This window comes from Marmota marmota, unplaced genomic scaffold, assembly GCF_001458135.2.
Source record: "Marmota marmota marmota unplaced genomic scaffold, marMar, whole genome shotgun sequence".
Taxonomy (NCBI): Eukaryota; Metazoa; Chordata; class Mammalia; order Rodentia; family Sciuridae; genus Marmota; species Marmota marmota.
This window is the reverse complement of record NW_026000037.1, coordinates 55,117,844-55,144,205: the sequence shown is the minus strand read 5'-3', so window position 1 is coordinate 55,144,205 and position 26,362 is coordinate 55,117,844. Positions and strand designations below refer to the sequence as shown.

Here is a 26,362-nt window from a genome sequence, read left to right as displayed (position 1 = left end):
GTTCAATCCCCAGTAAACCCCCCCCCCAAAAAAAAAAAAAAAAAAGAAAGAAAAACTTAGAGAAGGAAAGATTTATTTGAGTTCACGGTTTCAGAGGTTCAGTCTGTGGTCAGTTGACTCATTGCTCTGGGCCCAAGGTGAGGCAGAACATCATGTGGAAGGGCATGGTGGAGGTCCATTGCTCCTCTCATGGCTAATGGGATGCACAGAGTGTAAGGAGCCAGGAACAAGATATATAATCCCCAAGGGCACGCCCCCAGTGGCCTAATTCCTCTAACCATGCCTCACCTGTCTTCAGTTACCACCCAGTAATTCAGTTATTAATCCATAAAATGAATTAATCCACTAATTAGATTACAGCTTATAATCTAATCACTGTACCTCTGGACATTCCTGCATTATCTAACATGAGCTTTTGGGGACACCCCATATTTAAACCCTAGCAGGGCTTCAACATATGAATTTTAGGGGAACACAAACGTTCAGTCCACAGGAGCTTTCTAGTCATTGTTCTTAATTGCTATATAGGAAACGATCCTATAAAAGGATGTATTCTACTTATAAAAGGAGCAGGCACCTTTGGACCTTTATTACCTAGTGAATTTCCTGCCACGTGTTAGAGTTTTAATTACTGTTCATTGATGAAATAATTCAGGCAAACATCTTTTTTTTTTTTTTTTTGCCTTTTTGCCTTTTTGTGCCTGTAGTTTTCTTGGGGCTGTTAAGCCACAAGTCTTTTCTTTCACATTAAGTGACCAGTAGTAATGTTTCAAGAAGGTGTAACTTTGGTAGACTCCAGGAACATTGTTTGAATAGTGGCAGTACCACTAAATTAAGCATGAAGAATAGAGGCCAGATAATGAAGAGGGCAAGGAGAAGTCACAGGAAATCTGGGCTAAGGATAATTGCTATTATTAAGCATGGAATTTAGGTCTGAGCTTTCTGTCAGGACAAAAAAGGAAAACATGATGCTACATATTTCTCATTATCTATTAAGTTATTTGGGAAGGGGACCTTTTTGCTTAGAACTAAATACAAGGAGGAATTCATTGCCTAGGTCATGGAAGGAGGAACTTTGAACAATGTCTAGATTGTCATTAGCAATAGTAGTAATTTTTAGGAAAGAAATACTGAAGTTCTTTGTGTTAGTTTCTTATAGACTTAGTGAAATACCAAGTTACAGTACTAAATTATCTTTTAATGCAATATTTCTTCTGATAACTCAAAGTGTGAAATGCAACTATGCAATTTTCTGGTGATTTACCTTAATACTGCCAGCAGCAAAAAAAAAAAGAAAAGAAAAAGAAATGAGAAGAGATGTGTCTACTCAAAGAAGAGTCTGTATCTTGGTAATGAACTCAAGGAATCTCTCACCTCTGATTGCCATTGACATGACTACTAGCTGAAACTTGTAAGCAGCTGTTTTTAACCTGGAATTACTTACCAAAATGAATCGAGATAGAGGGACTTTAAACAGTGTTTGAAAACATGGGCAGCCATACTCTTTTAGTTTGGACATAATCCTATAGAATGATTTATTTTATTTGAAATGGGAGTCAGGATAAGCTGAGAAATTCCTGAAATGTTCAGAGCTCCTTGTTCCCTAAACAGTGAATGATACATAATTGAAAACATAGGACCAAATGTTAATGAGTTATATGTATTGTTCAAAATAAAGACAAATTGCTGTTTAACACTTAGTTGCTACTATTTTATCTCACATTGCTAATGTTTGTCTAATCCTTGGATTTACAGGCTTTACATTTTTAACTTCCTGTTAAACTAATCAACAAAGCATATAAAAATCTTAGAGCAAAACTCTGCTCATATCATTTCTAAATGTCCTTAGGAATTATGCAATTAGGTCACTTCTGCTTCTCCTTCCAAAGCATGCTTTACTCTAATCCTGAGTATGTTAATGTAATACAGCAGGTTTCCAGTTTTTGATCATGACTCACAACAATGCATGTCGTGGTGCAGCTTGGATATAACTGAAACCAAAGTTTAATAAAGTAGTTCTTGCCCTTATTATGTAAGGTGCATTCTGATGCTTTCTTTCATAAAGTGCTGGTTTCCATCACCAGTAAATTGCTTTCCTGATCAATGAATCCTGACTGGCAATCTGAAAAGTCACCAGCCGGGTGCAGGTAGTGGTAGACAAGGAATTAAGGGTGCCTTGTTCCGGGGTCCTAATCCTATGTTTTTCAATTACTGCCCCTCAAAAATCTCCACAAAATCCTTGATCTTCTCCAGACCCTGTTTCCTCATTCATAATGTGAGGGGTTGGACTCTTAACTTTGTTCTCCATGGCTCTTGCTGAAGGACATCTCTGGATTCAGGGTGGAATCTCCCAGAGTGTTCAATGAATGATGAAATCCATTCATGCTGCGACAGTTACCTCAGGTCACCAAGCTTCACATTTGCTCTGTCTTGAGATGAGAGCCAGTTGTTCTTTAGTCAGCTATAATTGTGAAGCATAACCATTCTCTGGTTCTAAAGCTCTAATACACGATGTTCCTTCCCCCACTACTCCTGCTGGCTTTTTAGACTTCTTATTTGTGTCTGTATTCTCGAACGTGTTAATGGAAGTCGGAAAATTTTATAATCAAGGATTTGACTGTGAGAGGTTCCCCATTACAAATACCCATTTCATGTTTTCTAGGAGTTGGTTTTCTTCTCTCTCTCTCTCTCTCTCTTGTTCTTTAGCTCCTCTGACTTGAAAATATTCTTGCCTGTGGATTAAGGATGAAGGAGTGGGGTTAGGGGGATATTTACAGCAGGTAGAGCCAGAAATGGCTTCCCATCAGCAGCTAGTTAAAGCTGTTTGTTGGTTTCTCTGCTGGGTACCAAGTCCAGTGCTAACCAGCTGTAGCACTGTCTCTGCACCTCCCCTCAGTGAGACTATAAAATATACTTTGCTATCACCAGGGATCTTTGTAGTGTTTGGCTCTGGTGTCTGGAGGATTCTGGATGGAACCCAGCAGGACGTGATCTGCAGGGCCGATGAAGCCAACCTGGTAGGACTCTTTGAGTAGCTGCTGACGGAGCATCCAGGTCAGGGAGAGAAAGGGAGGGCCTCGGCAACAGCTTCTGAAGATAACCCTCTCTTCCAGCCAGGGCTTGGAGAGTGAGCTCACGTGACCCTTCCCTCCAGGTTGGTTCTCTCTTGTTGAACAGTTTAGGGCCAAAGAAAATATCTTCCAGGCAAGGGCAAAGCAAGTGAGGAAGGGAAGGGTGTGCTCTAGTTTTTGGAAAGTAGGAAAAAAAGTAAAATCCCAGCTCAGGTGCATATTAGCTGTGGGGCCTTGGGCACGTTTTCTGAGTCCCAGTTTTCTCACACATAAACTGAGGCTAATGCTAAATATGTCCAGTTTGTAAGGTGGCTTTCATGAGTAAGGTGGGTGGTCAGGACAAGGGAATCTTCTTGCTGGGTAACACAGATTGCGCTTTGCTAAAATAAGAGTGTTGGAACTAAGACCTGGCTTTGGAGCATGAGAGTGAAGGGGGTCAGAGCTGAATGGGGAAACAAGAGGGAGGAAGAAAGGGTGGAGCTCTCAACCTCAAACACTCATTTGGGCGCGTCTTTGGGGTGGCAGACTGCCTTGCTTTGCACTACAGGAACCATGCCTTTTTATTACATGTACTGAGGAAGCTAACCCCCCTGAGCTGTCTTCTTTATGGCCAATGACCCCCTTTCTCTTTTTTAATGATAACCAATGACTCATTTGAGAAGTGTTTCCTGAAGAAAACCTTTAGAGAGGTTTGCACCGGCACTCCACAGCGTGCTGTGTTCCTAAGCCATGATGTCTGGAAGTTAGATGTACTCAATGCATTTCTGACATGGTATGTTCCATTTAGAGTGGGTTTATCAGGATGAAACCCCATTTGAAGTTGAGAAGCCCTTGTGGGATGGGGATGTAGCTTGTACTTTGAAGGGGTTTAGAGCTGAGGAAGGCCAGAAGATGCTATTTCTTTTACTTGGCATCTTGCAGTGCTAGAGGATTTATGTGATTAGAATACATTTTTGGTATTATTTGTAGAATCAAGATGCCTTAACCGGGGGGCTTTTTTGCCCCTGTGGAATAGAAATCCAATTAGGAGCTCTTTGTGCTCTGCCACCAATCATTACACGTCTACATTTTACTCTTATAAAATATGGATAATGACATGACTGTCTCTTAGGAATTTGAGTGCATCATCTAAGGATCAAGAAACCTTAGAAATAGGAGATTCACATGAATGCCTAAAGCTTTTGTGATCACACATTTGCATTGTTTTGCTTGGCATTCTTGAAAGTTGTGCTGTTGACATGAGAACACTGGGGCTGATCCCGTTTTTCTTGTAGAGTAAACGCTGAAGGAATAAGCTCCAGGAGTGCTTAGCACAGATAGGTTGACCCAGTGTCTTATGGAAGTCCTGAAGTAGCTTGGGCTGGAGTGGCTGGAGTGGTTTGGTTTGGGCTGAAGTGGAAGAAGAGCCTAAGCTACTGCAAAGCACTGCAATTAGAAAATATCAGGACTTGAGCACAGTCTTCCCGTGCAGGGAAATGATGTGGATGCTCATATCCTTTGTGACAGTGTCTTTAGTCATCCATTGTGTAGAAACATAGATTTTCCTTTTCCCTCTCCAGATAATTACTTTAGAACCTAACATAACAAATGGTAACATTTTTAATTCCTTGACTAGAAGATTAAAAAAATAGATATTTATTTTCGAAAGCGTCACAAATAGTAGCTGGACAGTGTACCATATAATAGCTGATGTTGCCTTTTTTTTTCCATTTCAGGCAGTGGAGCTACTGCTGTGGTTCAGGCTGCCCTATGCAAGCCCAGGCAAGAACGTGTAGCAATAAAGCGGATCAACTTGGAAAAATGCCAGACCAGTATGGATGAACTATTAGTAAGTACAAGAGAAGGGGTGTCTGCTGCTGCACTTTCTTAACCCATGGGTGTTCGGAGTTGGGTGGGAGAAGATCAGAGTGGGTTGGTGTCATCTTCTATCTTGACACCTATATTTCTTAGGAAGCAGCCCTCACCGCTCCCCTGCTCCCCTTATTAACTTCCTTGCCCTATTATTGTGTCATCTAATGTTCACCTTACTTTGCTTTTGACAAACAGCATTTTGCTCAGTCTGCCTAATCCTAGTGGTCTCACGTGTTGACACTCTATTTTATGCATCAAGAGAGCACATTCTGTAGGATGCCTGAAATCAGTGATTTCAGACTGCAGAGTTGCATGATGAGCTTCTGGCCCTCCCTCTAGAGTGTATGGCACACATAGGAGTCACTCCCCCAAATATTTCTTAGTCCTTTTGGTTTTCAGAAATTACAAAATCACATACAAATTAAAGATGTTTAAAACAATGCATGGCAGCTTGCATTTGGTTGATGGCAGGAGTTTGTTTTTCTGACATGGTAACTTGCATTTTTTATTTGGGATGAAGGATGTTGCTTAACTAATTGGAGCTTTTTGGTGTGTGTGTGACTGTAGGAGCATCAGTTGGTTGAGGAACATTTGCTTTGCTTTTGGCTTAACTGACTCATTATTAAATGAACAGCTTGGCAAATGGTTATTAGTTGCCCAGCAAACTGTGAAGGGTTTGAGAGTTTAATCTCATAAATATAGTTGTCGTTCTGCCTGCCAATTTTCTTTTCTTTTTTTTTTTTTCCTTTTGGCCATTTGTTGAGGATAATAGAAAACTGAGGTGGAGGAGTTAACTTCCAGCTTAAGTTATCCCAACACTAATCCCAGTACAAATATTAGTCCAATAGCTCCATACAAGCTACAAAGTATAATGACGGTTGGCTCCAAATAAAGAAGCCTTTTGTTATAGTCTACATTGGGAATGGAATGTCATTAACAAGAGCTTTTTGTCTTTACTCAGAATATAGCTTTTATTTCGGGTTTAATTACAGTACACTATAGTATAAATTAAGCACAAGGATGAAGCTGTACTTTTCCAGATCTGTTTGGCCTTCCATTTTAAATTAGGCTACATAATGCATAGATTTCGCTGGGGGTGATTGCTGGCCAAAACTTAGATGAAAGCTATGGCTTCCACAATTCACTGTTGATTTTAAAAGCCCACCTATATTTAAGACTTTTGCTCTTAAAATTTCAGCTGTGCTTTGCTCTTATGGAAATTGCTACCGCATGCTTGTCTATTTCTTATTATTGTGGTGACCAGTAAAATTGTAACTTTGTTATCTAACCAGTTTTCAAGGTCACTTCCCCTGAGTGAGAAAAGTATTGAAAACACTGTGGGGAGAGTTGGGTCCTACTTCTGCCACTAACTTGTTTTTAACTTTAAGAGCTCTGGGTTGTTTTAAAAGAACTGAATTGGAAGATCTCTAAAATGCCTTTAAGAGTCCTCAGATTCTGTGGCTGCACATAAATGTACATTAACTTTTTTTTTTTTTTAAAGTTTGGAGTATTGGAGTATGCATTAAACTTATGCACTGTTTGGCTATATCAAGAAATAGCACCTGATGTTAGTGGTTTTGGGGGTGCTGTGTTAGAGGTCCCAGCTATTGGCAGAATATTTCTGTGGGATATGTTTAAAGTTCTTGTGCACTTGTGTGTACTTGGTGGTCCTGGAACCAGCCTCCTAGGCCAGATGGATCTCTGGTCTCTGATTTGTTAAGTCCTCAGTTGCCCACAACCTCCACATTTTCATCAGCAGTTGGCTGCCTGCCAGGCATGGGAGCCATGTAAGGGTCCAAGCAGAGGTCAGCAGGGAGATGATAATTCTAGTCCTGTCCCTGGTTTTCCTGGGGCCAGTTATAGCAGTATCATTTGAAGGTACTCGTACGTAACATAGCTGGCTGTGTGAGACTGGTATTTTTATGACTGTATGCTTAGCTCCATTAGTCTGATTTATGAGTTTGCCTATTAGCAATGGTTAATTTATTTCTCTCATCCTTTTTATTCTCCCAATGATGCCCAGTTGTAATATAGTGTGTATGCATTGTTATTTATTTTTCACAAGAAAAGGATACTAAACCTAATAAATTTATTACTTTGATCTTTCCTTAACCTTGAACATTTGACCTTTTGCTGTCTTGATATATTTAGAGAAGAGAAGAATGGGTTTTGGTTTTTAAGGATGTACTACTCCTAAGTCCTTTTCAAACAAAGAGAAAGAGAACTTATAGTATAGTCTTTCTAAGGTTGCCAGACTTTTGTGGTCTAGTTTATTGACACATGAGATCCTGTGGAGCAAAGTTGCTGTCATCCTTTCAACTTCTAATACTGCTGTTGCTTGCGCTTTTATTATTTCTGTGGGTTCACATTTTGACAGTGTTTGGACATCCGGCATCCTAATAATCCTTTAAATCCATGGGTGTGTGTTATATACAGGTCAGTGCACTGCATCATCTCACAGACTGTGCCATGAGTTAACTGGAAACCATTGTTCTTCGAAGAAACAATGGCCACTGGGTCTTTATTTTGTGAAAGTGTTATGTCATAGAAGTCACAATTATCAACTATTTGCTGGCTGTTGGGGCAACTGCCTCTTTTGATGCAAGTGTCACCTCCCAACCCCCAATCCCTGCCTCATCCCTACTCACCCCAGCCCCTCTGTCCTGATCTCCCATTCCCTGCCCTGTCCCCACCTCCTTTGTCCAGAGGCCAGGTGTGATACCATACAATAGTTTTGGACATTTAGCCTTAGCCTGCTTCTTTATGTCAGCAGACTGTCAGCACATGTTTCTGTGGTCCTGGAGTCGGTTCCACATTTTGCTGAAGAAAGATCCAAGTCTTCCTTGTTTCTGAAACAAAGTGCTAATTGCAGTGCCGGCTTCTCTGAGAATTGAAGGGAGGAAAAGAAAAGTTAGATGAGATCATTGGCACTAAATAATTGGTGATTTAAACTGAGACTGTTGAGTAACATTTCTCAAAAGCCAAGGTAGTTATGTATCTAAGATACATTTATTTATTTATTTGGCAGATGTGGAATTTCTATTGTGTGTTTAGGGATAAGTTTGGAGTGCTTATGTGGGAGTGCATGGTTGTATACTCACTAAAAACTGCCTTTAACAGCGATTAGGATAGAGCACTCCTAGGATAAATGTTTTTATTGGAATGATTTGAGGAGCATTCAATTAATCTAAACAAATTCTTTTTTTATACATTCTTTTGAATTTTCTTATGTTGTGGAATTTGGCCCTCAGCTGATCCTAATCTCTCAGGGTGAAATGATCTGGTTAATGGGGTTTTGCTGGTTATTTTATATACTCCTGACTACCCAGCACAGATGCACTAATAATTTCTGAGATTTGTTAACCCTATATTTGTTGTTATTCCCACTTTTGTCAATCCCACTGTGGAATAAATGACTAATTTTATAATCATCCTAACACTCTTTAGGAGATATTTATAGTTTTAGAGCCGGAACTTATTAACACCATAATTATGCTAGACATTGAGCTCAGTGATGGGAAAACAAAGAGAGTCTCTGTCCTTTGAGGAGCCCACGGACTAGTAAATGAGTATCTAAACTTTTGTGTTGGCAAGATATTTATTATTCATTTATTTATTATTTTTAATTTTTTTGGGGGGGTACCAGCCATTGAACTCTCAGGGGCACTCGACCACTGAACCATATGCCCAGCTCTATTTTATATTTTATTTAGACACAGGGTCTCACTGAGGTGCTTAGTGCCTTGCTTTTACTGAGGTTAGCTTTGAACTCAGGATCCTCCTCCCTCAGCCTCCTGAGCAGGTGGGATTACAGGTGTGTGCCACCATGCCCAGCAAGACATTTATTTTTTATTTTTGACTTTTTGCAACACTGGGGATTGAATACAGGGCTTTACACTACTGAGTCCATCCCCATCCCTTTTTATTTTGTATTTTGAGTCAGAGTCTCACTAACTTCCCCTGGCTGGCCTTGAACTTGTGATCCTCCTGCCTCATGAGTAGCTGGGGTTATAGGCATGTGCCATTATGCTGGCCTGATTGGTGATATTTTTGAGCTACAGATATTTTTCTGCCCCCTTCTCTACTATTTACCTAGTAATAGTTTAGCAGGTTAGTGGACATATTACTGCTCTCCAGTAAGTATCCCACTGAATGGGGGCGGGGGGTCCTCGCTTTCCAATAGGAATTTAAGACTTGCTAAATGGGTCTAACCTACTATCTTGCAGACTAATATATTCTATGTAAAGATGGCCTTGCTTGAGGTTTCTAGAAAGAGCTTGGTTCTCATGTTTGTGGTCAGCCTCAAACGTTAAGGGTGCTACCCTAGAGCACATATGATTTCCTTGAAATTCACTCCATGAGTAGACAATCAGTCCTTTTTGAAGTCATCTGTCTTTTTAGCCTCTCTTAATGGGTGCCAAAGTAAATGCCATAGATATGACATAATCCTTCTTTTGATTTACCCTAAAACACACTCTCCCCAGCCTTTAGGATGCTCTCCTTGATTTATCCAGGGATTGATGAACATTTTGGTTCATCTCCTTACTTACCTTATGACTCGTAGGCCTTAACCATATCCCTCTTGGCCTTTTTCTCTAGATTTGAGTTCTCATATGTTTAGTGTGTCTTTGGTACCTAGCCACAGAAAACTCAGCCTCAATCTCTCATCTTTACACATACATCAACACCATCAAAACTTTACAGTGATAGAGGTAGGAGAACTGTACTTAGATACTTATGGGAGAAATCATAGCCCAGGGGCCAGGCAGAGTATTATTTTCTTTTTTTTTTTTTTAAAAAAAAGAATGAAAAAAAAAGAAAAGGAAAAGGAAGAAGGAGAAGAAAAGAAGTGAGAACAAAAAAAAAGGAAGAAGGCCAAAAATATAGTTGTGATTATTATGAAATTATGTAATGATCATTAAAATATTTTAGTTGTACTGGATGACAGATGTGAACAAAGTCATTTCAAAGAAACAGTGACTGTATGAAGCCATGAGTGCTGGGCATGAGGCAGAGGGACGATTCTCCCTGGGTCAGGATCTGCTTTCCTGACTCCCCACAGAACTCCTGCCAAGGACTTCAGTCCCTGTTTTCTCAATGAGGAATTATGGCCAAATTTTATTTTTTCTCACCAAAGTTCTATGATTGTGTGTATTTGAAAATCTGTTTTTAAGTTCACTTGAGCAAAATTACATGTTACTAGCAAGTCATGCTTGATAATTTAGGATAGAGTCAAGTCACTGTGGTATTATATTATGGGAATAACCTGTAAGTCAAAGACAGGGTGCACAGTGTGCTGACCTTTCTTCTGTGTACATAGTGAAAGAATTCCTCGGTCGTCGAGTTGCCTTGAACTGGATGCATTCTGGCATTTGCCCTCTCTTCCCCCATCATCTTTTTAAAGGTATCTTGCTGTATCTCTCTAAAGGGATGTATAGATACATCAAGCATTTTTCCCTCGGAACAAAGCCACTGCCCTCATTTTGCTTTCTGCTGTTATTTCTCTTTTCTCTCTTACCTGCTGTGCCAGCCCTTCCTCCTTCCCTCCCTCCCTTCCTCCCTTCCTCTCCATCTGCCTGCCCTCCTACCCTCCCTTAGAGGAATGGATGGATTAGCTATGATTTGTAGGTTATTTTGGAGAATAAGGCTCCAGATACTTCCCTGGTTTCATGATCATTTGAAGGGAATAGTTATCTCCTAACCATGACCTGACACAGGCTTCTCCTATCCCTTTTAAATGAACTTATAATATTTGGGGGCCTCTAAGCAGGTCCTCCAGGCAGAAACTTTGCCCCCTTTTCCTTTCAATTGAGATTTAAAGGAAAACAACAATATCAACAAATGAATAAACCTTGCAAATCTTGTTTTTTTTTTTTTTTTCCTGTAGAAAGATTATACTGGTTAAAAAGCTTCCAGCTTAAGTTGACCACAAATAGTATAATAAGTATGCCTTCTTTATTGCTGAGCACTATGAGATTATTTTTCCATTCTTTCTGATCTTAAGAATGTTCAAATTAGTAAATCATTTACTCATATCTCACATCATTCCTCATCATATGTGGGAACAAACTGTGTTTGGCTGCTTGTTGTATTTCTGTATACCCCAAGGGTCTAGCACTGAAATGCAAGCCTGCTGCACTAGATAGAGTATTATTTTGAGTGTTTCAGGTCTGAACCACTAAGTTGTGTTCTGTTTGTTTCTTGCTACTCAGCTTTGTAATTATTTTCATGTGATTTAGTGTTTGTGTTTATCTAAGTATCATCCAATCAAAGACAGGATTAGAAGTGGAAAATTTTGGGCTATTTTGAAGACATGAAAACATTTTTAAAAAATTAGAGAATGAATGCTTATATGCAAAACAAATTTATTTTTATAGTTCCAAAGTTGCATTAGCTTAGAAATATGTATAATTCATTTGGAGAAAGCAATTTTCATTTTTTTTTGCAACATCAAATTTAAAAGTTATACCCTAGTTTCTTCAGATACTAATTAAATACCATAATTGAATTTACTTTTAAGTGTTTTTTATACATTCGTTAGAAATGGCTCATGAAGAGGGCTAAATCTCATGCTGTTAAAAAAGTCAGCAGAAATTATCATGGCAAAAGACACTTTTCTGGGCTTGTGTGTTCTTAGTTACAGAGACCTAGCACATGCTCATTTTCAGAGTAGTTTTACCCCTCAGACGGAACATACCTTTAATGACGCTCACTCTTTTTACCTCGATGGTGCCATCCTCATAGACAAATGGGAAAGGTTTGGGTTGAGATGAGTGCTTTTGTCCCTTCCTGGGTTATTTTGAAAATGACTGCATGGTGCTCAGGGGAAGGTGGGAGGGGTCTCTGCCCCTTCGGCTGCTGTTTGGGGAGGTTTGTTCCCTGGCAGAACCCCCGATGGCTCATGGTGCAGTGCCCAGGAACAGACACAGATCCCCTCACATTCTCAGCCCTTTCTTGAGGAAGCCAGATACAGCAGCAGTCTTGAAAGTTGGCTCTTTGGTCTCCAGCAATACAGACTGGCTGAAAAGAAAAAAATTTCCTGTTTCTGTTTTTATGGCATCTTCAACTTGACTTTTTCCAAGTGCTCCCTGTCACGGTTCATTAAATGATCAAAAGGCTGTGGTAGATGACAGGGTCTGAATCCCATTCCATGATAGTTCCCACAGAATTTTCAGACCCCCTGCAATATTATCTCTCTCTCTCTCTCACACACACACACACACATCAAATGATATATAAGTATATTTATGTTATTGAAAAAATGACTCTTCACCATTGATTTTCCTTCCTTTCTTCCCTCTCTCCTTCCTTCCTTCCTTCCTTCCTTCCTTCCTTCCTTCCAACCAAGGGCCTCATGCATGCTAGGCAGTGCTCTACCACTGAGCCACAACCCCAGCCCTACCACTGAGGTTTTCAAAATATTTTTAGTTGTAGATGGACACAATATCTTTATTTCTTTTTATGTGGTGCTGAGAATCAAACCCAGTGCCTTCTATATGCAAGGCAAGCACTCTACCCAACCCCCTGAGTTTTCTTATAGCATTTCAGTGTCACTATTTTAGGGCCAGGGGTGTGGCTCAGTAGTAGAGTGCTTACCTTGCATGTGTAAGGCCTTGGGTTCCATTTTAACACCACCAAAACAAAAACAAAAATTCAGTATTTTATTCTTTGACCTCTCTCCCCCCATTTCTTTGGAAGAAAGTAGGAATACTGGTGGCTTCTACATTTTCTATCAAATTGTTTAGTTTTCTCACTTTTTGCAGAGCACTCAATTAAGCTCTGGTCTGTACATTTTAATTTGTTAGCAAATAGATGTTTAACTTAACATTGTGATTTCCTGGCTACTTTTGTGGGATTTTCCAGACCTCCAAATGCCATGACACTTTAGATTTTTACAATCAACAGCTCTGTCTAATTTTAAAGACCTCTCTATAAGTACTTGTTAAGGCTTGCAGAATTTATGTTTCCCATATAAAAGATATGTTTTCAAAATACCTAGACATCTCCTATTTCTATTCCTGCCTCCAATTAGACTATGTTTGAATAAACTCAGATACCAAATCACATGAAAATAATTATAGAGGTAAGCGATGAGGGAAATTTGTCAGTTCATTTGTAAGTGGTACAGATAATACTTGACTAACTCTTCCTTGAATAGGGTTTTCTCTGCTTTTTTTTTTTTTAACTTTTTTTTCCCTAAGAGTCCAGTTTCCTGCGTAAATAGTATATTGTTTTTATAATTAAAAAATTCACAATGACATTTAAAAAAAATTTATAGTTGTAGATGGACAAAATGCCTTTATTTTATTTGTTTATTTTTATGTGGTGCTGAGGATCGAACCCAGTGCCTCACACATACTAGGCAAGCGCTCTGCCACTGAGCTACAGCCCCAGCCCTCACAATGACATTTTTAATGCTTGAAAATGACAGTCCAGAAAAATACATTGCTCTTGAAAGAGTTTTGTTAATCTTTTTATTCCATTCCTTGGCTGACATTCAAAATTACTGAAGTTTATTTTAAATCATGCTACTTACCGTATTTAGTTATTTATGAATATTGATTAAGTTGCCTTTCCTAATAATGCTGACATTATGGAAGTGCAAGCTGGAGAATGACTTTCTGAAGTGTTTTTATTTAACTAGGTTGCCCCCTTGTCTACTCTTTAAATGATAAAGGGTATTGCAAGTTGTATTTGGTTCTCTCTTCTATTTGGAAATTCACATTTTATTTGATAGTAATTGTAATATATGCATACATGTAGTATATATTACATATATATGTTTAGATTAAGTTGCAATGTGGAAATGTGCCTGGTAGCTACATGTTTTTCTCCCCACTTCACTGGAAGAAGAATGCATCTTGATGCTTAGCTTGAGGCAGTGATTCTCAGCCTTGGCTTCACAGGAGAATCACCTGGGAGCTTTTGAAAATTTTCATTCCCAGGCTGTATCCTAAACCAATTTGTGTCAGCCTCCCTGGGCTAGGACCCAGGCATTGGTATTTTTTAAAGTTCCCCTGTGATTTCATTGTGCAGCTAAGTTTGAGATCCACTGCTTTAGAATAAAGTAAGGATTAGAATTCCCTTACATTTAACTGCAAATAACGTTGGAGCTTGAACAGGTTTGATTTCTTAAGGAAGGTTGAACAGGATATTTTTGCCACCGGTATATGATAAAGAAGTATTTATATGGAATTTGTTTAAGTTGTGAAAATATGCTAATTTAGTTAAATATGGTTTAATATTTTGAATTTGGAATCCATTTAAACTCTTTCCTTTCAGTAATAAAATCTCTTTTAGTGCTTTGTAAATCTCATGGTCTCAGAGACAAAAGAAACCAGACTTTTAGATGTGTCTTGATTCTTATATCTTTATTTTATTAAAAAAAACAACTCTTTTTTTTGTAATTTTAGATGGACCGCATGCCTTTATTTTATTTGCTTGTTTTTGTTTGCGGTGCTAAGGATTGAACCCAGTGCCTCCCCCTTGCTAGGCAAGCATTCTGCCACTGAGCCCCAGCCCCAGGCCCCTTATATCTTTATTTTTAATTTTTATTTTTTTAGGTATTGAGTATGTAACACAGGGAAATTTATCACTGAGCTACTTCCCTAGGCCATTTAAAAAAATTTTATTTTAAATTTTGAAACATGATCTGATTAACTTGCTTATTAGGGCATCTCTAAATTGCTGAGGATGACCTTGAACTTGTAGTCCTCCTGTCTCAACCTCCTGAGCTGCTGGGATTATAGGCATGCACCACCACACTTAGCCTTATATTTTTAAATTTGTATTAGTTCTCCTTTCTTCTTCCCCAAACCCTTTGCATAAGTATACATTAGACTCCCTATTCTAAAAGACTTTGAGGCAGCTTACCACAATATGTAGAATGTGACAGGTGGCATAAATTAAACATAGGGTGAAATCACTAGGAAAACACAGATGGGGACAGTGTTAAGAGAGGAAAGAAGCTAAAAAATCATAACCCTGCATTACAGGAAAGTCCTTAAGCCCGCAGGGCCAAACAGTGTGCCAGGTGACCTTTCTCTAAGAAGAAGGCAGTGCAGCTGCCAAGGTCTCTCTTTGTGCCTTGAGACACAGGAACTTGGGACACTTGAGGTTAGTGATCAACAAGCAAAGAAACTGAGAATTAATATAGAAGACAAAATTAACTTTTAACATTTGTGTTACGTGCTAGGTTTTCTGCAAGGAGTTTTATGGATCTCACTTTGCTTATTTCACAATATTTTTGTGCACTTGCTAGTATTAATCTTGTTTTACAGAAAGGAAAACTGAGGCTCAAAGACAGAGGCAGGATAGCCTGCCTGGTTATCAGCAAGCCAGTGGCACAGCCAAGCTTCAGAGCCCACTGTGACTTAGAGTATAGCTGTTTTTAAGAATCTGATCAGAGGATCAGATTCTTGTTAATCAGACTTCCTGCTTGTCCACAGTGCTATTTCTTTATATAGGAATAATTTTGGGGGGTAGAAAACAAAAGTCACATAGCCATAGATGGAAATCTTTCATAAATACCCTATTCAAACAGTTCCCCCCACCATTTTGGAGGGTATTTTCCCTTCAAACCATATTTCCAGCATAGGATTCTTTATATGTGTTGTGTTCTCCATCCACCTTAACATCTTAGAGGCCACACCATGTTGTGGTCTGTAAAATTTGCCAAGCGGCTGCAGCAGCAGTGTGTGGATGGCCTTTACCTGTCTTCCCCTGGCACACGGCCCAGCAGTCTCTGTGGCTGCCACTTCATTTTGAGCAAATGGGTAGGGCACTGTCCTGGTCACCCCATTTTAGGTCACCTTTTCCACTCTTATGAAATATCACTTGCCATGCATTTTGGCTGAAGGTGTGTGAGCAGAGATGAAATCCTGTGCTGCAGCTTGGTTTGGCACTTGATGACAAACAGCTCTGTCTTCTTTCACTGGACTTGCAGGGTAGCCAGTACGTGAGATTCTGAACTGTGGTCTTGGCAGATCTGTTGCCTAGATTTCAGAGTTCTGTGATTTCTTCCCACTTTTACCTCCTGTTGTCCATCCCTGTGAATTTTTTACCATTGTCTGTTTGGGTGAAATTCAAATCACTTAAATACTGCAGTCTTCCTATGTCAAACTATGGCTTCCCTTCCCTCTCTTTAGGGTGGCCTCAGCTACACAGTGCCCTTGGGCCATCCTCCCACCTGGCCTTTTTTTCCCTGTCCCCCCGCATCATGGAAGCAATCTGAGTTTCTTCCTCTCATCTTCCCTTAACCCCAGTGTTTTTCTGTCTTATCCAAAGTTCAGTGTCTGTCACTGTGCCATTCTAAGTCTGGTTCCTGGACTCACAGTATCAATATCACTTGGAAGCTTGTTAGGAATGCAGATCTCAGGTCCCTCTTTCCATCTACTGAATTAGAACCTGTATGTTACTAAACTCTCCATGTGACTGGTACACATGTTCCATTTTGGGAAACTCTGCTCCAAATTATGCTTTTCTATAGATTGTGACTTAGTTAAAAGAGCTTGAACCCATTCCTTCTGTAGGAATAACTGGTTAAAAAGTTTTCGTCCTATCAGTTTGTTTGTCTTTGGACAATACTTCAGTTATTTTCAAGGATAGGAACAAATGAGTATATTAGGGAATAAATATCTTTTCCTAACCAGATAAATGAAGTTAGTGCATTAGGAAAAGCTTGGATAATTTAGTGGATAGACTGTTACCAAGAGAGGATTCAAATAGCAACATTAGCACTGTTTTGAAAACAAGTAGAGGAGGACTACTGTTCCCCCCCGCCTTTTGGTATAGGAGATTGTACCTAGGGCCTCATGCACACTGAGGGGTGTGTGTGTATGGTGGTAGGGGGGCATCATTTTGTGAAAGGAATATTCAATTTAAGAAATGTTTATATTTTTCAAATTTTTACTTTGTTATATCTCTCTAGAAGTCAATTAAACAAAAGGTTAATATGTAAACTAAGGGTTATATAGTCCTATAGAGGACCTATTTCTTCCTTTAAGTGTATTTATCTCCTGAATTTGGGGTGTATCATAAAACATAGTGACCAGGTTTTCTCCAGAGGCAAGTTTCATCCTTAGGTATCAGAGGCTCTCCTGCATGGGAAGGCTGTGAAGTCAAATGGATGGGATAGATTGTGAGCCTAGAGCCTGATGCAAATGTATTGGCAGGTTCCCCACCCCTGTTCCCATCTGCCTTTAAGCTGCTGCTGTGGTTGTATTTGAAACAGTACTTTCTCTGAGACATCTCCTTCCCCTCCTTTTAGAATTTGTAAGTTGTATGCATCAGTTATCTGAAAGAGTTGAATACACACACACACACACACAAACACACACACTCACACACTCTCAGTTTGCTCACTGCAGTGTCAGAGAACCTGACACTCTGGTTGGATAGGAGGTGATACTACAGCCATATAATGCAAAGGGCTAAAAAGTGTGTTTTTATAGACTCTGACCCAGTCCTGCTTTGATGCAAAAGAATCTCATTTCACATAAACATTGATTGTTTATTGTATATTTTGATTAATGATTTTAAAGTTGGCAGTTAGGAAGATAGACGTTCACTTACATTGAATATAAAATGTTGAGAATTTAGAGCACACCTGCATGGAAGCTGCATCGTCCCATTTTTGTGAACAATGGGCCACTTCTTTAAACTGGACCCTGCCTAATGCTGCAGGCTTTCCACATGGCCCATCCCCCCACAGAGCGGATGCTGGTGACTTAGAATAGTGATGTCCCAGGTGGTGTTCCATTTCTCCTTCAGAAGCATCTCATGATAGCAGAACATGACACTGGAAACAGATGGAAACTGGACCTCTGGTTTCAGATTTTGTTCAGAGGCAGGAGTGGTTGAATTAAAATGTGTAAGATATAGAAAACCTGTAATCAGTTAAATGGGGGAAAGGAATGATAGAGGGGAAATGTTAAATATATCGTGAAAAGAAAATAGAAAAGTTAGTGTATTTCTTAGGAATTTGCCTTCAGTAAGAAGCACTTTACATAAACACCCCCCACACATAAAGTATATATATACATATATATAAAGTATATTTTATATATATATATATATATATATATATATATATATATATATGTAGATGCATTTCATGTTGCGGGATTTTTGGTTAACTTATCTGACAAACAGGATCTTCTTAGTAATTTGAGGATTAGGTAGTATTAAATATGCAAATATAACAGCCCATATTAGAACATGTTGGTCAGTAATCTTTGAGAAGTTCATTATGATTGAAAATATTCATAGGATGCATAAATATACTTTTCTGTCATCATGAATGTGCATAATAGGATCCTTCGATGACTTAGGGTCTTGTGGTTGGGGGCAGCACCTTGGGTGTGAGTTGCCCTGGTAGGTAGGTACCTTTAATGGAGAGTTAACTATTGGACTGCAGCTTTATGGGAGTCCTCTGGCAATGCCTGGAAACAGAATACCAAAAGCAATGTGAACTTGAGCGCTACAGAAAAATGTGTTTGTCTTATTTCAAAGCTTTGTCATTTTATGTCTTTACATAAAAAATTTATTTTTTTCTATAGCGATGTTTCCAAAATGTGACCCATAAAGCGTTCTTTTTCTGCTGTGCTAATGCGGGTTAAACTATGACAGGACTTTTGGAGGCTGTGACTCTTAGTGTGAAATATAGTATCTGATGTTTCCCAAGCTTATTTTACTTTGCCTGACCTGCCCCATCCTCTTTTTTTTTTTTCTGGAGGGAATATCTATCATGGAATACAGTTTGGGAAATGATACTCTAGCATTTTCACATGCTTTTCTCATTGACCGTCACAGCAGTCCTGAGAAACAGACAGTTTTGCTGTCCCCATTTGGATGAGGAAGATTATGAGACCCAGCAGAGTTCATGCTGGCACCAGAATTCCGATCTCCTAATGACTCACTTGTGCCAAGGCCTTTGATTCAGGGAGGAGGAACTTTGTCCCACAAACAGGTCTCTCTGCTAGCAGACTGGAGGGTCATTTGGGCTGTATGCTGATCTGAATTTCCTTTGTCCTGTGGCTGACCCACAAGGCTCTGTGGCATCTTGTAGTGGACTGTCTGAGTTTTCCAGTTGACAAGGATGAAAGTAAGCCCTTATGTAACTGCTCTGAATTCATGGCTCAGGCAGCCCCTCCTGGATGCTTTTGAATAGCCAAGTTGCCCAGGTGTTCAACCATGCTTCACTTACATTTTGCTTCCCGCTTTGTGCCTCATAGTACTATGTCATGTTTTGTTCTTTTTGCAGAAAGAAATTCAAGCCATGAGTCAGTGCAGCCATCCCAACGTAGTGACCTATTACACCTCTTTTGTGGTAAAAGATGAACTTTGGCTGGTCATGAAATTGCTAAGTGGAGGTAAGTGGGCTTTGTTGTTGTTTACCTGTTTTCGTCCTCCCCCTTTTGTGGCAGTCAGCATAAACTGAGGGGACTTCAGTTTGATCCTTCACTCCCATAGTTGGAAATTCTGTTTGGTTTACTGTTGCCAACAGAATACTCTAGATTTCATGTTTCTTTTTCTTTTCCAGGAATGAGCCTGGGGGTGCTCTATCTCTGAGCTACATCCCAGTCCTTTTTAAAAATTTTTATTTTGTGACAGGGTTTCTCTAAGTTGCCAAGGTTGGCCTTGAACTTGTGATACTTTTGCGTCACACTCCCGAGTGGCTAGGATTACAGACATGGGCCACTGTGCCTTACCAGATTATTTAGTATTGTTATTCAAAGCCTTTCATAATCGAGCTGAACTTCCTGAAGTATCTGTGTCCCCTTTTTCCTGTGTTACATACCCCGACCTTCTAGGTTAGGTGAGGCCTGGGTCCCTGAATACCTTCTTGAGCTCTGATGTCTCCAGATCCTTCCCTGAACCTCTCCTCAGCCTTAAAGATCTCTACTTCCTTTTCCATGTACTCAAGCCCTTAGAGGTTCCTCTCTGCAGCTACAACTTACTCTCTTCAAAGATATTTTTCTTTTTCCTTTTTTGGAGCTGGGGAACAAACCCAGGGCCTTACTCATGCCATGGGAATTCTATACCACTAAGCTACATCCCTACCTAGTCCTTTCTTTTTAAGCCCCTTCTTTTGTAACATTATTCAGGTCATTGCAATATACTGAGTCATTTGAGTGCTGTTTATTAACACTATAGTGTCCTATAGCTATGCTGTCCATGTCCTACCAGTAAGGTGTGACTCTTGAGCCCTTGAAATGTGGCAGCATGACTAAGGGACTTGAGTTTCTGTTCCCTTTCTCTTAACTCATTTAACTCACCACATGTGGCTAGTGGCTATGGTATTGGACCTTGTGCATATAGAGGGGGCTTCCTGAAGAAAGAACTGTCTAACTCACTTGGCTTCCAGGGAGTTCTTAATGTACATTGTTTCAGTTGATGTGGAGAGAGAAATACATACTCAGTTATTTGCTTATAGTGTTCATCAGAAGTGGTACTATTCTCATCCTGTTGTATTTGAGAAGGGAAAACAACTTCCCCTCTCTGCCTCGGATCTTGTAAGTTATGCAAGTCATTGACAGTAGTTTAATCTTCAAGACTTTTTTCATATCTATGTATTTGATTTTTTAAAAAAATCTTTTAACATCACTCTTAGGAATGAGAATGGTAACCATTAATTTCATCAAACACTTGCTGTGTGGCTAGATTCTGTTCAAGGCAATTTACTTACTTTATCTCATTTGAACTCTCTCTCTCTCTTTTTTTTTTTTTTTAATTTCATTTGATCTTGACAGCATCCCTGAATGACTGGTGACTGTCTCTGGGTTTCAGAAATGACACCAAAGCTCATGGGAGTTAAGCAACTTGCCCAAAGTTATACACACAGTGGCTATTAGTGCTGGAATTGTGACTGCAGGACCCGTTGACTTATAAAATATGCTAAGGCTGGGCATGGTGCTGCACACCTGTAATCCCAGTGACACAGAAGACTGAGGCAGGAGGATTGTAAATTCAAGGCCAGCTTTGGCAACTTAGTGAGACCCTGTCTCACAATAAAACATAAAAAGGAAGGGATGTAGCTCAGTGGTAGAATGCTGCTGGGTTCAATTCCCAGCACTGTGCCAACAATAAAAAAAACCTCAACTATTCTGCATTGCAAATATTCTCATCTTCATTTTGTAGATCTGCATGTTGAAGCTTAGAAAGTTCAAGTGGTTTCCTTAATGCACCGAGATCTCTCCGATGTTGTCTTCAGAGGTGCAGCTCCCTTTGTTCTGAGATGTGAAGTGTAGTTTAGAACAGAGGAGAACATTTTTGTGCTGCCTGGACAAAGCCACAACTGATGCAGCTGCATTTATATGATAGTGCCCATTTTCATCTGTAGATCCAATTCCAACTGAGGTGAAACCAGGGACACATTTTAACTAATTTAATCTTTTTTTTTTTTTTTCTTTTTAAAGAAACTCTTGGATCAAGCCGAGACCCAGAAATGAGATGACGAAAGCTTTGTAATTGGCTGGAGTCTGCTTGTATAAATCTCAGTAGGGAACCTGGAGATCCAAGTTCTGTTCTCTTCCTGGTCCTTCTTAGTCCTATGATTAGCCTTTGTTGTCTTGAGTACCTACTTTGGTTTTTAATTAAAAAGGAAAGAAATGCTACCTTCTACCCCCCCTTCCCCCCCTCCCACCCCAGCCACTGCTATGGTGTTGTGTCGAACTGCCTGCTCCTTCTTGTATGGAGGGGTGGTGCTTTGCCAACTAGGTGACCAGTTCTCTTCTTGTGGGGTTCCATCCCCTCAAGAAGAATTAGAAATCTTGGTGAGCTGGCCCAGAAATAGTCCCAAGTCCTCTGTTCAAGTTGGAACTTTTACCTTTTATAAACTTGTCTTCCCTTCTGAGGATGTGATAGAAAATTCATTGTCATTTATAAATGTATAGAGACCAATCCAGGCTCCCAGGACTTTAGGAACGAGGAATAGGCTTTCGGCAGGTTTCCACAGGCAAGGGGAACGTGGGCAGGTATTGACTCCTGCTCCCTCTTCTTTCAGTAGGCCTAGGGGGTGGGTATATGTGCTTGGCATGGTATATCCTTATAAGAATAAATATAGTTTTTGGAATTATTGTTATCTATATGACCCCTATATCTAAGAGTCAATGCATAAGCAGATTCTTTTTTTCCTCTGGGGAGGAAAATATGCATTTTTTTCTTCTATACTAATTTATAACATGAAATCTCTTAATGAGAGGCAGGCCATTAGTCTGTTCAGTGGTATCTGATGGGGAAACTCAATCCTCTTATTTAATCAGAGAGAACCCAGAGCCAAAATTCAGGTACTGAGGTAAGCCATTTGTTAACTTTTCAGAAATGTCGAGCCCCAGGGTAATTATGGCTTTTAGAATGACCCAGAGGTTTCGAATATTAATTAGCACGTGTTGAAACGTGAATTCACAGTGCCAAGGATACCAATCAGTATATTGTAGCATAGTAATTGGTATTTATTTCTTCATTATAAAAGTCAGTACATGAAGCATCAGGAAGATTAAAATAAAGATTACTCAGACTCACAGATAGGGATCTTTGGGTTATAAGGAGAGGTCTAGCAGCAACCTACTTTCCTTACCTCTCACCTGTCTTTCAGGTGTTAAGAACTTTTCTTTTTTACTTAGAAGTTCACTATTTCCTTTCTCTTTGCTTCCAACTCCAGTTCAGCTATCTGGAACCCTCTTTGGAGTTTTTACCTAATTATACATATAGAAAGTGACCCTGAATGATCTTCTAGTCTCAGGCCCCCCGACCCCACCCTTTTATGATATGAGACATTTACTATATAGCTCAGGCTGATCTTCATCTCCTGGACTTAAGCAATTCATTCTCTTTAGCCTTCCAAGTACATAGGACTATAGGTGTATGCCTCTGTGCTTGGCCTTTTTTCTTTTTTTAAGTTGGGATGCCGAAGATTGAACCCATGGCATGTGCTGAGCTATACCTCCTGTTCTCAGATCCTAACCCTCAATGAGAATAATTTTCATACTGAAAGTACTTTTGCAAACTTGGTGCAGATTTAGTGCTTCTGATCATTGGGCTTCCATTTAATTGTTAGTAAGCCTTGGTAATATTTGCATCAAATCAACAAGAAAATTTCATTTTGATGTTCCCATTAATGTTCTAATAATGGAGTGCTAATCTGATAGTGGAATGAAGGTTCTTAGCAATTTCTTTTCATCTTCTTCTGTTTGTCCTCTCAGGCTCAATGTTGGACATCATCAAATACATTGTCAACCGAGGAGAGCACAAGAATGGAGTTCTGGAAGAGGCAATAATAGCAACAATTCTTAAAGAGGTTTTGGAAGGCTTAGACTATCTACACAGAAATGGTCAGATTCATAGGTATGGTACCACCAGAAATTCAACTCTTCATTTGCTTAGTCCTAATTTGTAAAGAATTATGAGGAAACATACATTTCAAATAGGTATTGGCATTATTTCCAACTTAGGCTAGGGGCTGGGGTGTCCTTAGTGGTAGAGTGTGCTTGCCTAGCATGGGTGAGGCCCTGAGTTCTAGCCTCAGCACCACCAAGAGAAGGAAAGGGAAAAAAATGCTAAAACCAATTTAGGCTGAATAGATGGAAATAAAGTAGTAGGGGCTAAAAGTTTAGCTCAGTGGCAGAGCATGTGTTTATTAGCATGCACCAAGCCTTAGATTTGATCCCCAGCACTAAAAGAATCTCAAACTAAAATAAAACTTATGAGACAAGAACACAGTTTGATGAATTATATTGGTATCCTCTGGATTGGTTTATCTGCTTTCACTGAATTAAGAGCTGAATGTAAAAAGTGCTGAATGAACTCATAAAAAAGTGGTTAACATAATTACCCTTGAAGTGTACTCATTTGAATTGAATAGGTGCTCCAACTTTGAAATATAGGCAAGACTTACAAACATTATAATATGTAATTATTTTTGACATGATAGTGAGAAGGAAGGAAGAGACACTAATTTCATCTTCTTTTGTGACATAGTCTTTCATGACTTAGGGCATGTTGTTGCAAGGCTTAGTTTCCCCATCTGAGATAAGGCGATGGTGCTGTTCATCTTTCAGGCAGTTTCTGAAGTTTAAGATTTAGGAACCTGTGAGTACACTGTGTTCCAAAAGTTCCAAAAGAGTGGAGAGGAGAAGCCACTTTGCAATAATTCTTGAAAATAGCCAAATAGCATAGAATATGAGTGCCTGATTGCTTCAAAAAGGGTAGTGACCATAGGGATTTTTGCAAGTACAAGCATTTACCAGTAATGCTAATAATGTAATTTCTCTACCTTGAATCAGCAAGCTATATATTGAATGGTCTTTATTATATTTTTTAATAATTAGGAAAATATTACTTTAGAAATCAGACTTATAAATTATCATTTTCTTTAAGTGCTGAAATTACTCTACATAGCTTCTATATAGTAAATAAGTAGTATATAGAATATTATAATTAATATTTACCATTATTATCTTTCCAGAGGAGAGATCAATCAAATTTATTTTAAGATGGTGATGGGATTATTTGAAATAACGGCACAGATGAATTTAAATGGAATTGTAATAACTTTACACAGAGAAAGCTTTAATTCTTTTTTGTACTGGGGATTGAACCCAGGGGCACTCAACCACCCAGCCTTTTTAATTTTTTTTTTTTAATTTTGAGAAAGGACCTTGCTAAGTTGCTGAGGCTGGTGTTGGACTCGTGATCCTCCTGCCTCAACCTCCTCAGTTGCTGTAACTATAAGTATGTGCCACCATGCCTGGCACAGGCTTTCATTCTTGTTAATTAAATACCACTATTCAGTTTAGGGACATTCTGTAACTCCAAAACACAAAATAGTCTACTTCGTAGTGATTTAATTAAATATAGAGAATGATTTCACAAGAAGTGAATTCTGACTGTGCTCAAGGAGCAAACTATAAAATGACAGTGTACCCTGGTAACTTTAAAAATCTATGATATAATTTTAATATTCATAAAATAATAATTGTATGTTGTGTTTAAAAGTCTTTCCCAGATGATCAATGTAACATAATGTCTGCATTCTAAAATTCATTCTGTTTTTTTTTTTTTTTTTTTCTAATAGGGATTTGAAAGCTGGTAATATTCTTCTGGGTGAGGATGGTTCGGTACAAATAGCAGGTAAAGCTGATAAAGATGAAAACTCCTTACTTGTTTACAGAAATATTACAATTTCAAGGACTGTAGATTCATTCCTATGAAATGAATAAATGCATGTAATCTCTTTTAAGAATGCATCTGGATGTTCTGTCCCACAGGCCATGCATTTAGAGTATGTTTGGGTCTGAAGCATGTTTTCTAGTGATTTGTTTAGATCTTCAAAATAAGTATTTTTTTTTAATATGCAGAACCTTTTGACAAAGAATGATTGTACTTTCAGTTTTATGTTTTCCACTATTCAATCTGAATACATTTACATAACCATTTATATGAACCATTTTATCTATAAAAGAAGTTTTGAGCAAGTTTTTTGATGAGTTTGAAAGTTTAAAACATGGTGTACCTTAATTTGAAAGCCTCTGATGGAAGAGGTGGGTAGAAAGAGTTATGAACTCTCAAAACCCAGGACTTAACTTTGTTCTTGAATCTGACTCCACATGGCTGTTCTTGACAGCTGATGGACAGAGCTGCAGCCAATGGCTGCTGAGTGAACTCATCAGGTGAGGACATTCCTTGTTATTCATCAGAGAACCTGAAAGGCCTGGGATAAAATGTAGCCACTTGTGTATCAACTCTTGTTTCACCCCACATCCTTGAGGGTCCAACTTGGCCCTCCCCTTAGCTATCGCCATCTCTCAGTGGAGGTGCTTTGGGAGTATTTGGCTGAATGGCCCTTTGCTGTTCTGGACTGTCCCCGCCATGGTATTCATGGAGTATTCAGCTCTCTGGTTTCCAGGCATGAAATATTATTAGCAGCCTTTGCTAGCAGTGTCCTTGGAAAAAAAATCACTGATTTGGCTTATGTTGTTAAGAATGTTGAAATTTGCCGCAAATGATTGATCAGCCTAATTGCCTTTTTTTGAGTTGGTATGGAAGAATCTTCTCTTCTAACATACGTTTAGGGTCTTCATATGTTTAGCTATTAGACCAATGTTGATCTTAGTCCTTGGTCCTGGTCTTGTTTCTAGACAAATCTAATGATCCACAGTTGTGAGAGATGGAAGAGTTCAGTAGAATGCCAACCCCAATATAAAGGCTAAACTTTGAATGTTCTTGTCTCATTGTTTGCCTCCCTGTGGGTGTTAAGAACCTTGCAGATGAGCCCCTGGCCAGTATGGCAAGTTAGATGCTGACCTTGGCCTCTGTATAGACTTTGGAAGGAAGAGGGGCTTTTAATTTTGATTTTTTTTTTTTAATGGAGGGTAGACATATTTTAAAAATACAAATGGAAATTGGGAATTTCTTTCAAATCACATGCACTCCCCCCCCCC

The 26,362-nt window shown here is 39.2% G+C and overlaps 1 protein-coding gene across 1 annotated transcript in view; it reads left to right on the top strand.

The window, feature by feature from the left end:
* The window catches only part of Stk39 (serine/threonine kinase 39), a 234,037-nt gene that overhangs the window by 20,728 nt on the left and 186,947 nt on the right, over positions 1-26,362 (top strand). The window contains exons 2-5 of the mRNA XM_015479274.2: positions 4,787-4,899; positions 19,186-19,294; positions 23,126-23,267; positions 24,997-25,052. Of these exons, the coding sequence (XP_015334760.1) occupies positions 4,885-4,899; positions 19,186-19,294; positions 23,126-23,267; positions 24,997-25,052 (322 nt within the window). The 5' untranslated portion in view covers positions 4,787-4,884. The remainder of the gene's footprint in view (positions 1-4,786; positions 4,900-19,185; positions 19,295-23,125; positions 23,268-24,996; positions 25,053-26,362) is intronic.